The sequence below is a fragment of the Thunnus albacares genome, chromosome 10 (genome assembly GCF_914725855.1).
Source record: "Thunnus albacares chromosome 10, fThuAlb1.1, whole genome shotgun sequence".
NCBI lineage: Eukaryota > Metazoa > Chordata > Actinopteri > Scombriformes > Scombridae > Thunnus > Thunnus albacares.
Window position 1 is genome coordinate 17,286,209 of NC_058115.1, and position 18,042 is coordinate 17,304,250.

Here is an 18,042-nt window from a genome sequence, read left to right on the forward strand (position 1 = left end):
GAATTAATGCTAGTGGGTACATCTGTGTGTGTGTGTGTACAACCTTGTTACCATAATCTGACCCCAATACGTGAGTGTGTAGTACATGAGTGTAAGTCCTTGTATGAGCTGATCAGTAAAGCAGAGAGATGAAGAGTGAAGGTCCAAAAATAACAGAAGGAGGTAAAAAGGACTCCAAACTTCAAAGTTTAAAACACGCCACTCTCTCCCTCGGTGTGTGTGTGTGCACGTCTGTGTGTGTGATGTGATGGCAGATGATTTTAAGGTCCTGATGAGAATCAGGTAGGCATGATTAAACCACATTAGATGCACTGACTCATAGCCACAGGACACAGAAAAAGTAAACAACTGTGTTTGTGTGTGTCATCTCACGTACCATTTCCATCTCAAACACACAAACACTCTCGCATAGTTAGGTTGAGGCGCAGCTGTTGATCCTAAATAAGCCTAAATCTTTTTGGCTCACTGTAGATATTTTGGTCTCCTGGAAAGCATTTCTCAGACAGCCGTCTCCAAGCAGGAATATGACAGATGAGACACAATGCTCTTTCTCTCTCCTGCAGAACACAAACGCGTTGAAGTCGATACTCTGTTCATTAATTCCAAACTGTAGCCAAGCTGGTTTATCATCTCTACTGGCGATACCAGCAACATTATATAAAGAGAAAAACAGAAATTATTGTTTTGGGATATAGTGGAAAGAAAAAAACGAGCAAGCTTTGAGCCAAGCCTCTCTGTCTTTCTCTGTTAGTATCCTTTATCACACACACGCACACACCCAGGCGTGTACAAACACAAAAGTTACAAAGTTACTTATGAATTCAACACAAACTCTCCCACAGACTGGAGCATCTGTCTATCGCGGTCTCTTCTCTTCCATCTCAGTTTCTCCATTTGCATCTCTCTCTTTCACAAGTTTGGAGACATCTGTGGCGTGACAACTTAATCAGGTACCACCAAAAGAGAGGGAAAGTGAGATGGAGAGATGGGAGAAAAACAAAGGAGAGGGGGTGCAGAAAAGAAGGGGTGGAGAGTGAGGAGGCGAGACGTCTCCCATCACCTCTTCCTCCTCTGCTTCTGATACTTTTCTTACTTCTTCCACCTGTTCTTTCTCACACCCCCACCTTCCAATTTCATACTGTCTTCTCGCTAGCTCTCTGTATTGTTTTCTTCTAAAATCCCTCTACCTTATTGTCTAAGAAATAAACGTTATTACCGCCATCTGTTTAGCTTTTAACCCTCCATCTTGCTTTTTCTATTCACTGTTTTTTCCATTCTCTCTGCATGGCCGTGTGCGTTTTTTAATTTCCCTGTCCTTTTCTGCTCTTGTTCATTTTTCCCTTGACAATTCTGAAAAATAATCCTACACAGTTTGCCTTTTTCAGTCAGATAACACATCTGTGTGTGTGTGTGAGAGAGAGAGAGAGGGGCTTTTCATTGACAACAACAGCGTCTGGCTTTTACAAAGAGTTGTGCAGCAAGAGCAACGTACAGGTGTTGAGGTCAAGCTTCCTATTAACTATGCTAAGTTTACTCTAGTAACATGTATACACCAGACAATGTAGTGTGTGTGGCTTTAATGTTACAAACTGGCATGTGGGCCAAATAGCAATATGTTGTTTGGGTGTAGATTTATGAAAAAAAATACTTTGAATACAACAGAAAACCTGTATGAAGCTGTGCGTCACAGTTTTTCTAGTCTGTACATGATTGTATTTGTACCTGTCATGTCCTTTTGACACTCTGCCAGTGCCTGCTTTTGTTCTTTACCTCAACCGACGCAAATTCATCTCATCAAATTCACTCCACTCCATTCATTACTTCTCTCTCTTCTCCCCCCCGTCTCCCTTGTCTTGGCTGATGCTTCATTAGTGCTATCCAAATAAATAGAGCTGAAAAAAGCAATACCTTCACTTCAAAGACTCAGCAGGCTGTCAACAACTTGCAAGAGCAATTAAAAAGCTCTCGGCTGGATTCTGGCACTGCATTTGTTGCATGTGTTTGTGTCCCTGTATAAGTTTATAAGTTTAAAGTGTTTAGTTCAGGAGCTAACTGGATTTTGATTTAACAGGCTAACATGCAGCAACACGCGTGCAACAAAATCAATTAGATTCTAATTGGTCAAGGGCTGCTTCCCTGCACGACTGGATGACTGAGGACAAAACAGCTTAAGGCTATTTTCTTTACTCTTCGGGAGACAAGTTCCAGTGGGGTGGCCTAGAGCTCAGGGGTAGTTCACATTCATTCTACGATGCTAAAAAGATCAAGGGAACGTCTTTTAATTGCGGGCTGGACAACTTTTCCCCTCACATGTTGCTGATAATAATGCCTTGTAAGGGAGAGAGGTATTGTGTAGCTTCAAATTACATGATGTTTGACGGTTCTGTCACTCATCAGTTTCTCTTGATTGGTCTGCCTCAACTGTAAGCATCCACTGTTCTATGATCTTGGTTATTCAGCTATTTTTATTTTTGACAGGCTTGTTCATCTTTTTATATATGCAAATTGTGTCTGGATAAACTGAGAATTGGTGTTGTTGCTGCTCGCGCCAGGAATCAGGATGAGTCACTTGAGTTGTGCCTCAAGTGACCACTGAGGATTTGATTTTGCTTCCCACTGACATTTGATTATATCTGTGGGAAACAGCAAAGCACGGTTATAAAAGAGAAAAAAAAAAAAAGACATTTCAGGTCATACAGCTACCGCTGAAAGCTACAGAAGATTGGGATGGCTATTTTGCATACTGGCTAAAACTACATAGAAAACCTTAAAATCAAAAATGTTGGAAAGAAAAAGAGAAATGATGTAACAATGTAGAGAGAGAAAGATAAGACCCTGCCATCTTGCTTTAGGCAGATGCTGAGATTGGGAGGTTGTTGTGCTACAGGCAACAACATGAACCAGGATGTCCTTAAGTCCAGTCAAATTGTTCTCTATGTTCCCTATTCACACCTGTCCAGAATGAACTGAATGAACGAACTGAATCATTTCAATGCCGACTGTAAAGAGCTGCCGAGTGTCTCACCACATTGTTTCTGCTGAGGACCTCCAGGATGTTGTTGAGAAGCTCCAAACTGTTTCTCCTCTCATCATGAGGACCATCAGCCATACTGGCCAGTGCCCCACCTAACTCCCGCAGCATCATGGGTAGCAAAACATCACGGCACTCTGTGAAGAAACAAAAGAACACATGGTCAAAGGTGACACGTTTAATACGCGGGAATAACACACAGTAACTGTACACCGATTATTTTTTTTACAGAAGGAAAACTACTCAGTCCGTGAGAAAACTTAGTGTGAGACAGTGTTCACTATGTGAGAGTGATGTTTTATTTACTTATTTTGGGCAAAGCCCTAAAACAGAAAAATGCCCTAAGATGTTCAAACACAAGCATCAACAGTCACACATCAAGATTTACTTCAATATGATTCCGCTTTCAAAAATCTTTCAAAGCCTGAACCCCGGACCTGTACATCAATTGGTGCTGCACCTGTGGAGACAGCTGCACCCACACAGCAGAGAGTAATGATGCTACTGCACCCTGAAGAAGAATTCAACCCTAACCCCAGACTGCACAATGGAGTGATATCAATCAAGTGTCTATTTACAGTTCCTATGCATGTCTGCTGCTCTGTCAGCCAGACAGTCAACACATCAATCACCATGGCCTAACGTTTCCTCTTTCCCATCTCTCTGATTAATCCTTATCTTTAGTTAATTCATTTGTTAATTTGGTCACACATGCAATACATCATCAGTAATTACATCAGTGACAAAGTATTTCTAAGTGAGGGACACTAATGTGAGAAATCCATTTCATTTATGTTAAAATATACATAGTTAAACGTATTTTAAATGAAGTAATCCATTCGATTTCTGTACTATTTACACCTGCTTAACTGCTCTATAAACCCTTTATGGATGGTCACAGCTTTTCTCTGAGGGTTGTCCAAAGTCATTCTAGTAATTATAGGAAATCACTGAAGTACTAGAGTATATGTAGTAGTACTGAAGTAGAATCTGAGGTAGAGGCAGAAACCGTCTACCGATATTCAAGGGTCAATTGTTTCTCTGCATTTTCTTAAGTCTCTCTGAATGGGTCATTAATATTTCCAAAAGGTGTTTGATATTCATTTCAAATTTCTTGCAGATATTTTCTTTATGATGAGTGGACTGCCTTCCAGATTACATACATAGCGGCCATGACTGAAATTTTATGCCATAATAAGAGTGGTGGGAGATCCTACTTTAAAAATCAAAATAATGTAACTGACCTAACTTAACCTAAAGCAGTGTTTGGACAGTAAAACTAAAAATAAAACAAGGAAGAGCTTAAAAACAGTCCCACCTCACAGTTGCATGCAAAATAACATGTCTGCAAAACCATTTTCATGTCAAATTAATATAACTAGAAAACAACAGCTTCCTGCGAGGCTGAACAAAATGCACGACTACACCTTCTATGTGCTTAGTGAAATGGTTGACTTTGCTTGTAGGTAGTCTTTCTAAACTTTTAACTCTCTTGACAAATTGCTGACACCAGACTAGGCTTCTGAAACTCTGCATTGTTTTGTAAACAATAACACTGCCATTTGATGATTTAATGAGACTAGTGATGTGACTAGGCAAGCTCTGACAGACAATTTGAATAATTGATTTTTAATGGGGCTGTCCTACTCAAATTATCATCTGATATTTAGAAGTCAGCAGAGCTAGTGGCTTTATCACCAAAGACAGACACAATCCAAGGTGACAGCGAATGGATTAAAACAGACACTATCAAAGATGTTGATCCAAAATTTAAGTTTATGTTTTCAGTTGATTTATAGATGTGATGGTCCCATGGCTTGTACTTATACTCTGTTTCTATAATGCAGCAGGTACCCAGAGGTCCGGAAGATGATCATTATAGTTGGAAGCACCTAGGCCCAGTGCTCTCTTCTTATAAGACCCTGCTTTTCTGGCCGAGAGGCTCTCTTCCTCCCCGCGCATTGTTATTTTGTTTTTTAGCCATCCAACACCTTTCCCTCACACCACACCTTCCACTCACGTATGCATGCACCCTCACCACTGACAACCACATCCCATTGTATTCTTAGTTTGTTTTGTGTTTACCGTTGTGCTCCTGAGTTAAATAAATTACTCATTATTCAGCCTACATCCCTAACTCTTATCATGGCCTCAGAGCCACATCGTGACATAGATGTTAACATTACATTTATCTTTATTATGTAGGGTGACCTACTACTAGTTTCTGCTATAGCAACTTACTACAGCAACTCCAACATTATTAAATACTAATAATAGCTAGTGGACACAGTTAACATATCAATTTGATTATCCGACAGCTTCCATAATTTAGCCAAGTTGGTTTTGGATCATGGATCATGATTACATATCAAATGATTTACCTGTCAGATATGAATGTTTAACTGTCATTACAAATGATGTACTGTGCATTTACAAATATATATAAGGAAACTGTGATGGCAACAAATTCTGGGATTAACTGAGAATTTCATTATATTTAAAGTGTATTTTTCCTTGTGTCTACCAGCTTGACCTTTCCCTTTCTTTTCCTCCTCTTTCTCCATCTATCTGCTCCCCCCCTACCTCAACCCTTCTCCCTCCACCACACCATCCCTCTCTTTGTAGCCCCAGGTAGACAGAGCCCATTAAAAGCTCATCTGGGCTGATGCTCGTTAGTTCCATTATTAACTGAGCCAAGACTATGCGCCTGCTGAGTGGACCCTCATCACAACAGTCACTCCATCACACAAACATGCAGAGAAAAAGGGGGGGTTGGCGGGTAAGACAGCAAGAGAGAGGGGTGGAAATGCATGAGTCACAAATTGCCCTCAATGACTCAGAAAAATGGAGGGAGGTGAAGGAGGAGGGACCTGGACAGGTAGAGGGAAGCCAGCTGGAAGAAGAGTTAAGTAAAAGATTGGATGAATAACAAAAGTAGTATCTCAGTGCAAAGTAATTTAAATCTATTTGACATAAAATACAATCATTAAAATGGAAATAGGGGGGAGAGCGTTTTAATGAACCTTTATCTTTCTTGAAAATGTACCTCTCTCAGATTTGAACATGAAACTAGGAGACATCCTGGTCATTTCACTGTGCCCTTTAGAGAGGTAAGAGGATGGTGTTTTAGATACTGCAAGCTTTGTATTTGAGTAGATACCCTGATAAATCTGTTTAATCCATCAAAGCAGAAACTCATCATCTTTTGTCCTTTCAGATGAAGAAAACAATGGGTTGTGTTTTGTAGCAATATGGTTGTGTGCGTGTGTGCTTGAGAATTAATCCATCTGCCTTCCTGGGGGGTGGATGTACCATTAAACCTGTGAAGGACTCCATTCCCTGGTGCAATGACCCCAAAGCCACCTGCTTCTATATTTCTATTGATCTAAGAAATAAACCCAGCTGATATTTCCTGCTGCAACACATTCAGGGGAGAGAAAGTGAAGTAGATAGCTGGAGTGGGGTTGAAAGGGTATCCTGTTGTGTGTTACATTGTGTGTTTTGTGTTTTTACTCTGTCAGGAGCCAGGAGTAATGAAAAAATAACCGAGATTGCAAGTTTCAAGGTTTACGCCTACCTTGACCCAGTGTGAGTGTGCAGGAGGACAGAGGAATACATTTACTGAAGGTCCACACATTACCTCACTGCAAAATTTTGAAAAATTAACATTGGGGCACACCAATACTTGGATAGACTGGTATCTAGCAGTTCTGTAAGGAGTTTTACATCAGAGGATGAGTTGCAGACACATTCTAGCACATGAGAAGTTGCTGTTTCTTTTTTAGGTCTTTTTAGGTTTAAAAGCTGTACATGTCTTGGTTTAGGTGTGACCTGTCTCACTTCCTCTAGTTATCCTCTTACATAACATACAAAGTGCTGCCTTTGTTGAAAAAGAGGAAAGAGCTCGAGATGGAGATTAACAGAGCATCCAAACAGAAATTGAGACTTATCTGTACTTCCTATTTATTTGTGGTTATTTTCTAAATTAAAAATAAAGCCAAAACTTTCAGCGACAGTCAGGTAGATATATTCAGATTTTATATACTATAGACTGCAGCAATTTTATTGTTCACAGAGACACAATCGGCTCTACTCTGGTGGTATTTATCAGCAAAGAACCTTTCTACAGCAGCTGCTGACACAGGAAGAGTGTATATTTTCACCAATTTGAATAGTGATGGAAAAACAACCTGAGTCTCATGCTTTTTGAACACCCTGTAAATCCTGCCTTCTTCTGGGATCATGTGTATGCAGAGTAAAACACTTTTAGTTCAGTCAGCAGCTGCTTCTCATCTTAAAATTCAGAAAACATATAGAAAACCCATGAGCAACCTAATAGCTTACTCATCTTCAGTATCTTTCTACTTTGACAGATCTGTCAGGGAGCATATTGTCTGTTTTGATTTTACCTAGATTCCCCTTCCCTTCAAATCGCCTGTGGAGCTCCTGAGTATGAGCATCAAAAATTATGAAGTACAGGTTGCCTTGGTAATGCTCGTCCAGACTGTCTTCAGTCACTGATGCGGAACGGCGCCTTCAACTTTGCAGGTATTTCTCTGTGTTTTGCCGGCCCCGAAATAACATCAGGAATGTAAATATCTGCTGCTTCAGCCTGAATGATGGCTTTCTCAGACTTCTTTGAACTGCACCATGGTCCTTAGGGCTTTCAGTCTTGTAAGAACACCAGCTACAACCGTGTGCAGTTCTCAGGTAGTTCATTCTTTAAGAGGGCATCTGAAATGATTGCTATTTCAAAGAACACTGGGGAAAGCTCTGGGGAACATACCATACACTCCAATCCTTGTGAAGAAATAGTGTATGTGTGTATGTGCTCCAATTGAGGGATATGAAAAAAAGTCTTGCCCTCTGATAAGTATTTTTTCTTTTATTTATAGAAACAAATGATGCCTCCTCACAGTGGATAACATCGTTGTTTTAGTAAAACATTAGTCAAAAGTGAGTGATGCCTCCAGCATTTGTTCTTGAAGTTTTTAAAAGCAGATATTGCAAGGACACATATTGTGTTTATTAAAAGAATGAAAGCAGACCCACCTGAGGTCATTTCAGTGAGCTTTTAATTATTGATTCAGTCAAAATGAATTCAAAGAGTACCATCATTGTTGCTGAGTAGTTTAACTACTTGTAGAAACTTCTTATTGTGGAAATGCAATACATGTCTTGGCAGAACTATTAGATCTACTTTTGGAGGCAAAAAGCTTGAAAATGAAACTCCCTTTCTTCCATCAAATCTATAGCTTCTGTCTATATTTCCTATTCTCACTCCTCCTGGTTTCTCACTTTCCTCATCTGTTATTTCTGCTCTTTCTGTTCCTTGGTCCTCCATGTCATTTTCCATCCTGTTTCTTGCCCTCTACTGACCCTTTACATGTATTTTCACATCTTTCCTCTTGGTTTCCATTAATTGTCCTTGACACATAAACCTACTGCTCTGTCTCTCACAACTCTGCTTCTCCATCTCATATTTCTCCACAAGCCAACAGTATGTATCAGTTATTAGCAGTGTTCCCACACCTTCTTAAACATCAAATTCAAAGACTTTTCAAGGACTTTCCAGGCCCAATTCCCTCAAATTCAATGACCAAACATGGCATAATTTGAGACACGGATCAAGGTTAATTACTGTTACAACACAGAATTCTTATAATGAGAACTAGCAGGCTTTACAGAAGCTCACAGACTATGTGGTCTGTTGTCTTCTCTAACACAGCACAGCAAAACAATATTCTATTCTTGCACAAAATATATAAATTCAAGCACTTTCAATGACCCATGTTTATTTACGTCTACTTTCAAAAAATTTCAAGGCCTTGATTTTTTTTCCCTCTCAAATTCACAAACTTTCAAGGATTTCAAAGACCCATGGGAACCCAGTATTTGCCACTTATTAATTCGTCCAACCGATCACCGGTTTTATGTTGTCACAAGCACAGAACAGTCCTACATGTGCTGCGCTCTAGATCTGCTCTGACTTGAGCCTCTCAGACAGAACTTCCTTTCGGCCTGCATACAAATCCGACATCTTTCGCTAGGATTGGCAGACTCTAACCCGAGTCATGGCCCTAATCCTATAACCTTAAACCATTTTTGCAGAGGTCTGTTTGGTGAAGCTTGCTTGGGGCTGCTCGTGACGAAGCAACCTAAAAAGCCTGAGAGGCTCAACTAAGGGCAACAGGGGGAGCAGTGCCAGTGAAGAGAGAGAAGTAGAGGAAAAATGAAAAAGGCACCAGAGAGAAAAGAGACAAACAAGGCACATGAATTGATTCAGCAATTATCAAGTTGTTGCTTTTTATTAATATTTGAAGCAGTTTGATATCAATATTACCTGAAAAAAAAAAAATAAACATGATTTACGAGCTATTTTGTAACAGCATAGTGTAGTTTGACACACACACATCCTCGTGATTGACAAAATTAATAAATGAATATTGGTGCACAGACATGGTTCCTGAGCACACCTGTGTTTCTATACTCCACACACCTGTGTGATTTAGTTGCATGTTATGCGTTACAGCCTGCGGTGCAACAATACAGTAAATCAATTTTGCCATGCTGTGGAAGAAGGCTTTGCCAATAGGCACTGACAGAAAAATGGAAATCAAGGTCTTGGGGCAAACATTGGGAAGCTTTTTAACTTTTTTTCCACCTAGTTTTCACCATCTGCAGACATACACGTTTGTACAAAGAAAGAAATACACAAAACAGATTCAGATTCACCACCTGAGCTCCAAGTACTCATCTATATTCAATTCAAAATTGGAGCTGCAACGATTTGTCAATTAATCGATTAGTTGTCAACTATTAAATTAATCATCAACTATTTTGATAATCGATTACTTGTTTTAAGTCATTAAAAAAAAGTCCAAATTCTCTGATTTCAGCTTCTCCAAGGTGAATATTTTCCAGTTTCTTTAGTCCTCTTTGACAGTAAACTAAATAATTTGGGTTGTGGACAAAACCAGACATTTGAGGACGTCACCCCGGGCTTTGGGAAACAGTGATTTTATGGACCAAACAACTAATCAATTAACAGAGAAAATGATGAACAGATTAATCAATAATGGAAATAATCGTTAGTGCAGCCCTATTCAAAATATCTATTTATTTTAGCTGTAATCTCAGTCTTTGATTATTAATGTCTTTGTGTCTTTGTGTCCAAGTGTGAATTGTCCTTTCTGTGTCTGAATTGGTGTTTCACTGCTATTTGATGTGTAAGAGCTGGTATCTCTTTGTGCCTGTGTGAGGGTGTGGTTAAGTGTTTGGGTTACCAAGTTTGTGAGAGCAGACAGCCACCAGTGCTGGCGGGCCAGCACACAGAGAGCAGCTTTGATGGCTCAGCAGCTAACTCATCCCTTTTCTGTTCCTTTTTTTTCCATTTGACAGCCAAATACAATAAACTATAGCGCATGGTAATAAGATGCAATCTCAGTTTCTAAGAGGCATGTAAATCAGAAGTGTCTTCCTCTTTCTCTCCATCCCTCTCTTTAGACGTCATCCCTTGCTTTTGGGAAGATAAAGTGATAGAAAAGATGATAATGAGGAGGTTTGGAGGCGCAACGACAAGTTAATCTTCCGAGTTGAGGAAGGGTTGGGACCAAGCCAACTATATCGCCGCTTGGTGATGACTAAATGTCTCTCTCAGCAGGTTTTTCATCTTTCCATGTCACTGTGGGTGTCTCGTCTCATCCACTCTCTCTCTGTCATTCATTTGTCTTCCTCTCGCCCTTCTCACTTTTTCCTTTGCTCCATCTTTAAACCCCATCTGAAATTTAAAGCTCCATGCCTCTCTAGTTTTTAATTGCTGGGTTCGTGTGTCAGCAAAATATATCTGACAGGTATGATTTGTAAAGGCAGGAAAGCTGTCTCAAAATGGTTCTCTTGAGAAAAATTGCTTTTCTTCATGCTAACTACCAAGTAACCACACACACACACAGAAATAATAAGAGTATATCTTACTATAACAGGGAATTAAGGCAATTTAGAAGTTTAACACCAAACATGTTGACATTTGCTCATTAGTCAAGACAGAATCGAGCCTTTTTGTCATGTTTACCACAAACACAAACATTTGTTGCATGGATAACAAGTACGAGATAATGTTGATACTATTCAAATAATCCAATGAGTGTTGTTTTCAGATTCTGCTTTTGTTTATACCCCATCTTGCTCTTTCCACCTGTCTTGGTCACTTTTTATGAGTCACCCACTAATTGCCATCCCTCATCTCTGCCTTCCTGCTCTGCTCTGTCTTCCATAGGACCATTACATTGATTGAACAATTAGTCTGTTGGCAGCATTAGTTGCTACAGAGTTTTGATCAATTTAACCAAGGCAGATCAATTGTACATGAATGCCTTGCAGTGAACCATCTTATTGCTTTGACTGATGGGCAGGCTTATTCCTAGTGTCCTCTGATAGGAGAGTAATATATCATGAAGCTGCTGGCTCTGGTTTAGGCTATACCTGATCTTGATTTTTAAATCCAGATTTGTATTTGTTTAGAGTTCATAATACGGCAACCATATAGCTGATATATTTGCTCAATCTGTAAATCATTATTCACTTACTCATTATATTACCTCCAATTTACTGAACCGTGGTAATGATTTGTCTAATTATCTTCACTGCCATCTTCTTGTTATGCTGCTGCTGTATAATGACCCACTGTCCCAATGGGGATCATTAAGCTTTTAACTGTTATTTTGCAGTAACCTGAGAAGTAAAACAGAAAGGTCCTGCTTAGCTGTGCAGCGGAAACCAGGCTACTGACAGCGCCATGCTGTTCGGTCAGGTTTCTCCCATCTCGTTTACACTCACATCTGTACCAAATTAATTAATGGGTGAGTGTGTTGGTACAGTGACTGTTGTGTGCCTCTACTGTCCTTGTCTGCATTCAGTTTCCACCGAGATCACCCCACAGACACAGGAATGGATCAGAATATAAATAAGACAGAGAGAGTGTGAGTCAGAGGCATTACCCAAAATGATTAAACTCCATTCAGTTTGCTCCATTAGTCTCATCCATCCCTCTTTCCTTCCACTGTTTCATCCACAACCTCCCAAAGTGCCGTCTCTGCAGAGACTGAATGACAGCGACTACTTCTCACTCTCATTAACCTTCTGGACCGAACAACCCACAGATCTACAGTAAGCTCAGCTATTTTGGGTCAGCATGTACAACAACAGTCAAAAACATTTGTGGCAGATGGCTCATGTGCTGTCAAACACACAAACACACCACATACCCAGGCACCACATCTTGGACCCAATTTACATTCATAATTCTCAGCAAGGTATGACAGGTGGTTCCTGCTGGGTGATCTTACTGCAGTTGCTATAAGGTGTGACATGAACTTTAATATGATGTAACAAGAGCTAATATAAAGGAACACAGCATAAAATAATATATTAGAGCATGACACAGCAGGAGGTAAGGAGGGAGGAGAAGAGAAGAGAAGAGAAGAGAAGAGAAGAGAAGAGAAGAGAAGAGAAGAGAAGAGAAGAGAAGAGAAGATAAAGGAAGAGAAGATAAAGGAGGAGAAGAGAAAGGAGGAGAAGAGAAAGGAGGAGAAGAGGAGAGAAGAGAAGAGGAGAGTAAACAGGTATGGTACGCTGTATTTTATAAGAACAGAATGGAGCAGAGCAGAGAAAAACACTGTTTGAGAGCCTGAGGGGACACAGAAGCCATATGACTATTACATTTTATTATGATTCACACAGTCCCTATAATAAAGCATAGGGGCACATGGTGGCTTGCGGGACCACCAGCAACCTGTTACACACATGCAGACGCACACACTCTGAGCAGCAGTAAAGCTGACAGCTTTGAAATTACAGCTCAACCAGCTGCTTTGGGAAAGGCTAGGGGAAATACATAACAATAAATGCAGGCCCCTTGTGATGCATGCAAACACTTGCTTACCCTCAGGTTAACCTTCACATATTTATCATATACACTACCATATTTCCACTACTAAAAACACTGCTTTTTCACATCTGCTTTTAAAAAGAGATTTATTTAAAGTAAGTTATTAACACAGTCTAATCTTGCTTTAGACCACATGGAATCTACATTTGTAAGCCAGATTTTGCTTGGTTACATGGTAATATCTTTGTCATCTAAAGCTCTCTTAGAAGCCAGATGTAGAAAACCACATTCAGTATCATAACTAGGGCCTAAAGTGACCTGTCACTAATGCTGATTGGTAGAGAATGTGGGGACAACCGAGATCACTCAGCACTGATTAATTCCTGACAATAATAACTGTACAGTACATCACTCATCCATATTCATCAAGCACTGACATGCATCTGTTAAGTAATCACAGCGAGGGAAATATAGACATGGGTGTGAACAATGTCAACAATCCTGTATAATGTGCTGCAGTAAAATGGAAGCAATTTAAGTAATGAAATTGCTGCTGTTTGTATGGATTAATATAAACGATGAATTTGAAAAAAATACTTTTACACTGGAGGTCCTCGCAGCATTTCTGATTTCCTGAATTATGGGTTATTTTAGGTCATGTTACAGAGATACGTACTCGTTATATTGGCCCTTACACGAGCATTACACTAAAACGTACGGTATGGGATTTCCCTCAATATGTTTAGTATGTATTACAAGACAGGGAACATGACTGTAGTCTTGTGTCCAACTGTACAGATGGAGGACGGGAAATGGCGGCCTGGCTGAGAAGATATAGAGGGTTAGTGGATTGAATCAGGGACTTTGACCAGCTTTGGGGAAATGAGTGGGCAAACAAAATGACAGACTCATCCCTCTGTCCCTCTGCTCTTTGCTCTCTCTGATCTCTCGTTCTATTTTTCCCTTTATCAGCACTGATGCTCTCAATCTGTCACAGTGATTGCCTCACGGCATTATAATTTGCCTAAATTGAGCCATAATGCGCCTTGTAAATGTAATATTGTCTCAAAACCAGATTAACCCCGTATGACAGGATGCACATGTGTGTCTATTCACGTGTGAGTATGTGTGCATTCTGTGTGTATACAGTATGTGCTTGCCAAGAAGCTTAATCCCAGGAGCATATGCTGAATAAATCAGAGAACTTTCGAGTCAGAGAAATCAAATCCTTTCAAACATTGCCCATGGATGCAACCAGTCATGAGAGAGCCAAGCACATGGACAGACAAAATCAGCATGTTGGACACACACGCATATATCATTTCAAACCCGGGTTATAGAGTAAATGATTACATGTAACCATGTGACAGGACCACATTATAAAAAGTGTTTCCCTACTGCAACAAAACAACCTAACATACAAGTATGCAACAATCTTACATAGAGCATGGTATACAGTAGTTAAGGCTTACAGTTTTTGTTTTTTGCATGTTTGTTACCAAAATATATAAACAGTTTTCCAGAAAGGAGCGGATTAATATAAACCGATTTTCATCCAAATTTTATATCCCCACAAGCACTAAAGTTCTTGTGTTTTCTACTGAAAAAAGATGCTGACCATGATAGTTTGCAGTAAATGTCCACTTGCTATGAGGACAGCTCAGAAAATCTTGCAGTAAATGTCATTATACACCTCCAAGTGAGTAAAAAATAAAATTACAAGGTTAACGGTTAAACTACTGAGTGGTTTCACTGCAAATTGTACTTTTACGATACAATATTTTTGTTATGTTTTATTAATTTTTGTTTTTTTTAATATCTAAAAAATAAAGGGCTTTTAAAGATATTTTTTTATATCGTCAAACATGGACAAGCAAGTGATTGTCCATCTTACATTGTCACACATAAACAGACACACACACACACCATCCCCTTCAATCGTCTAACCTCTCCTATTCTGTCAGTGGCTTGACATTTTTCCCTGGAGAGTAAGCTTGGCAGGCCTGCTCAGACAGACAGACAGGTAGGGTTATTAAATATGTACTGCAGAGCAGTGATAGGACACCGGGGGCCATTAGCCATTATAAATATATAATTTAGATCTGCTGCATATTTAAGCCTCCTGGACGAATAGCACCCCAGCATACAAGCCCTCTGATTAGCATCCCAATGCTAAAATGCATCTCAATTAGACTGAGTGTCAGCCCTCATTTAGTGAGGCACGGTTCGAGATGGAATGGACCAATGTATAAATGAATGAATAAATAAATAAGCACGGCGCCGCAGGGTGGGGAGAAGAGAGCAGAAGAGGGGCTGGGTGTCACTGACCAACTGCATGCAGGTTTGCTGACAGATCGAGCGTGAGCAGGCCTGAAACCTTAATCACTTCTGGATTGTTTAATAGCAAAACAAGACCAGTCTATCTCTTTCTCTCACGAACTCTGTTTTTTTTTTTCACTCTCCCAAAGCTATTTTGTGTTCTCTCAGCACCACAGTCCATCTGTTCCCTCCTTTCTCTTTATCTGTCTCAAATCCCCTGTTTCCTCTTTTCAAGTAGCCTTTGTCTCTTCCCCATTTTTCTGTCATCCATCTTTCCCTCCCTTTACTTATCTCTCTGCCCTGTCCCTCCTTTACCAATCGCCATGTCATCCTTCTCTATTCCCTGTCTCAATTCCCTTTACTTTTCTAAGATTCTTCCCATATGACTTCCTGTTGAACGATGTAGTGGAAAGGCGTGTGGTGTTTGCCTCCTGTGCAATTTTGGTAACTTTTGTTACTTATGTCTATCTTTTAAGTCCATTTTCAGTGCAACAGTTTGTTTTAATTAACAATACATTAATTTGCACGGAAATGAGTAAATCAATTCAAGCAGGCATTAAAAGTCAGGCACAACAGGCTTCTCTCACCTCCAGAGGCGAAGCTAGCATGATGGTGCCCACATATCAAATTTCATTTGTATTGGTCAGTGTTTATGCCCCTAACTGGGACAACCCAAATTATATGACCTCCCTTTTTTCCAATACCCATCATTTCATTTTACGAGGGGGGACCTGAATTTAGTGACAGACCCCAAGCTTGACCACTCACAGCCTAATAACTTACATCCTCTGGTATGTTGAAGACACTGTCATCCCTTACAAGTCAGTTAGGTTGCATGGATCCCTGGCGCTTTTGTCACCCGGTCACAAAAGAATTTTCCTATTTTCTAAAGGTATACCAAGCTTATTCTCATACTGACTTTTTTTATGTAGACAGGGTTCTTTTTTCTTTTGTGAAATCTACTGAATATTCTGCTATTATTATTTCTGATCACACCCCACACAGTTTAGATTTAGTACTCTAGCCTAATACTAAGACAGTGGAAATTCAATGCAGGGGTATAGGCTAATGACTGATAATAATTCTGTGATTTTATCTCAAAAAGAATCAGTGTTTTCCATGAGATTAACAGGACTGAGTCAACTTCACCCTCTTTGTTATGGGAAACTTGAAAAGCTGTAATACAGGGAGAGATTATCTCGTAGGGCATACATTTGGCCAGGAAAAATAAACAAAAGCAGCAAGAGCTGATAATGCAATTCTCAGCATGGATACAGAGTATTCCAACTCTCCTAGTCCAGACCTGTATACCAAAAAGGGTTACAATCTGAATTTGACTTGCTTTCCATGGGTAAAGCAGAATATCTTTTAAAACAGACTAAAGTGACAAACTATGAATATGGCAATAAAGCCAGCCGCCTCTTAGCTCTCCAACTTAAACGTTGGTCAGCCTCTCTCTTCATATCTCAAGTCTATAACTCCTCCCACTCCCTAACTACTGATCCAACTAAAATACACTTCACTTCCTTTTATTCTAATCTCTATAAATCTGAGCCCCCTGTGAACAAGATTACAATAGATTTTTTTTAGATAGCTTAGATATCCCTACTGTAGATTCTAATGACAAGTAGGATTTGGATAAACCTATACAGTTAGAGGAGATAGCCACCTGTCTTAAATTGATGAAAAATAACACGCCAGGTCCAGATGGACTTCCGATTGACTTTTACCATAAGTTTTCTCACCTACTTGCCCTTTTATTATTACACATGTTTAATGATTCACTGGAACAATGCTCCCTCCCACTAATTTTAAATCAAGTTTCAATTTCACTTATTCTCAAGAAAGAAAAAAACCCTGAAGATTGCAGAAGCTGGAGACCAATAAGTTTGTTCAATTCTGGTGTAAACCTTCTAGCCAAGGTCTCGGCATGCTGTTTGGATCCTTGCTTGTCATACATAATTTCTGAAGATCAAACAGGGTTTGGTTAGAGGACGGCCAGTATTGTCTAATATTAGAAGACTTTTAAATATTGTGCTTTCTCCTGACACCTCTCATGATGTCAGGTTGTATCATTAGATGCTGAGAAAGCCTTTGATTGGGTTGAGTGGTATTATTTGTTTTCTGTTCAGGGGAAATTTGGTTTTGGCTCTGCCCCTACTGCTTGTGTGATAACTAATTCTCAAAGGTCTGACTACATCCCTCTGACTCTACTCCCCTGCTCTTTGCTGTAGAGATAGAACCTCTTTCCATTGCTCTCAAATCATCTTTACCCTTCACTGGTATTTATACAGCTGGACTGGAACATCAAGTATCTCTTGATGCTGATAACCTTTTGCTTTACGTCACAGACCCCGGTAATTGTGTAGACAATATTTTACAACTTTTGAGTCATTTTTGGGTTGTAAGTTAAACATCAGCAAAAGAGAGTTTTTCACTATTAATGAGGCAGCTAAGCAAATTCCATCGGGTGCGCTGCCATTCCTATTGGCCCACAATAGTTTCCGTTATTTAGGTGTCAACATTGCTCACTCCCTCCCTTCTCTCCATAAAAATAATTTCACAAAGTTGGTTGTGGAAATTAAATCTGATCTGAAGCGTTGGGACTCTCTCCCTCTCTCTCTGATGGGCAGAATCAATTCTAATAAAATGAACATTCCCAGACTCTTGTTTCTTTTCCAGTGTCTTCCAATATTCCTACCAAAATCATTTATTCGATTGTTAGACAAAACAATTTCATAGTTTATTTGGGCTGGCACGAACCCAAGAGCATGTAGAGCAGTACTGCAAAGAAGCAAATGGGATG

The 18,042-nt window shown here is 39.7% G+C and overlaps 1 protein-coding gene across 1 annotated transcript in view; it reads right to left on the reverse strand.

The window, feature by feature from the left end:
* The window catches only part of LOC122990088 (dedicator of cytokinesis protein 2-like), a 99,940-nt gene that overhangs the window by 51,744 nt on the left and 30,154 nt on the right, over positions 1-18,042 (reverse strand). Inside the window, exon 25 of the mRNA XM_044363204.1 lies at positions 3,026-3,168. Within this exon, the coding sequence (XP_044219139.1) occupies positions 3,026-3,168 (143 nt within the window). The remainder of the gene's footprint in view (positions 1-3,025; positions 3,169-18,042) is intronic.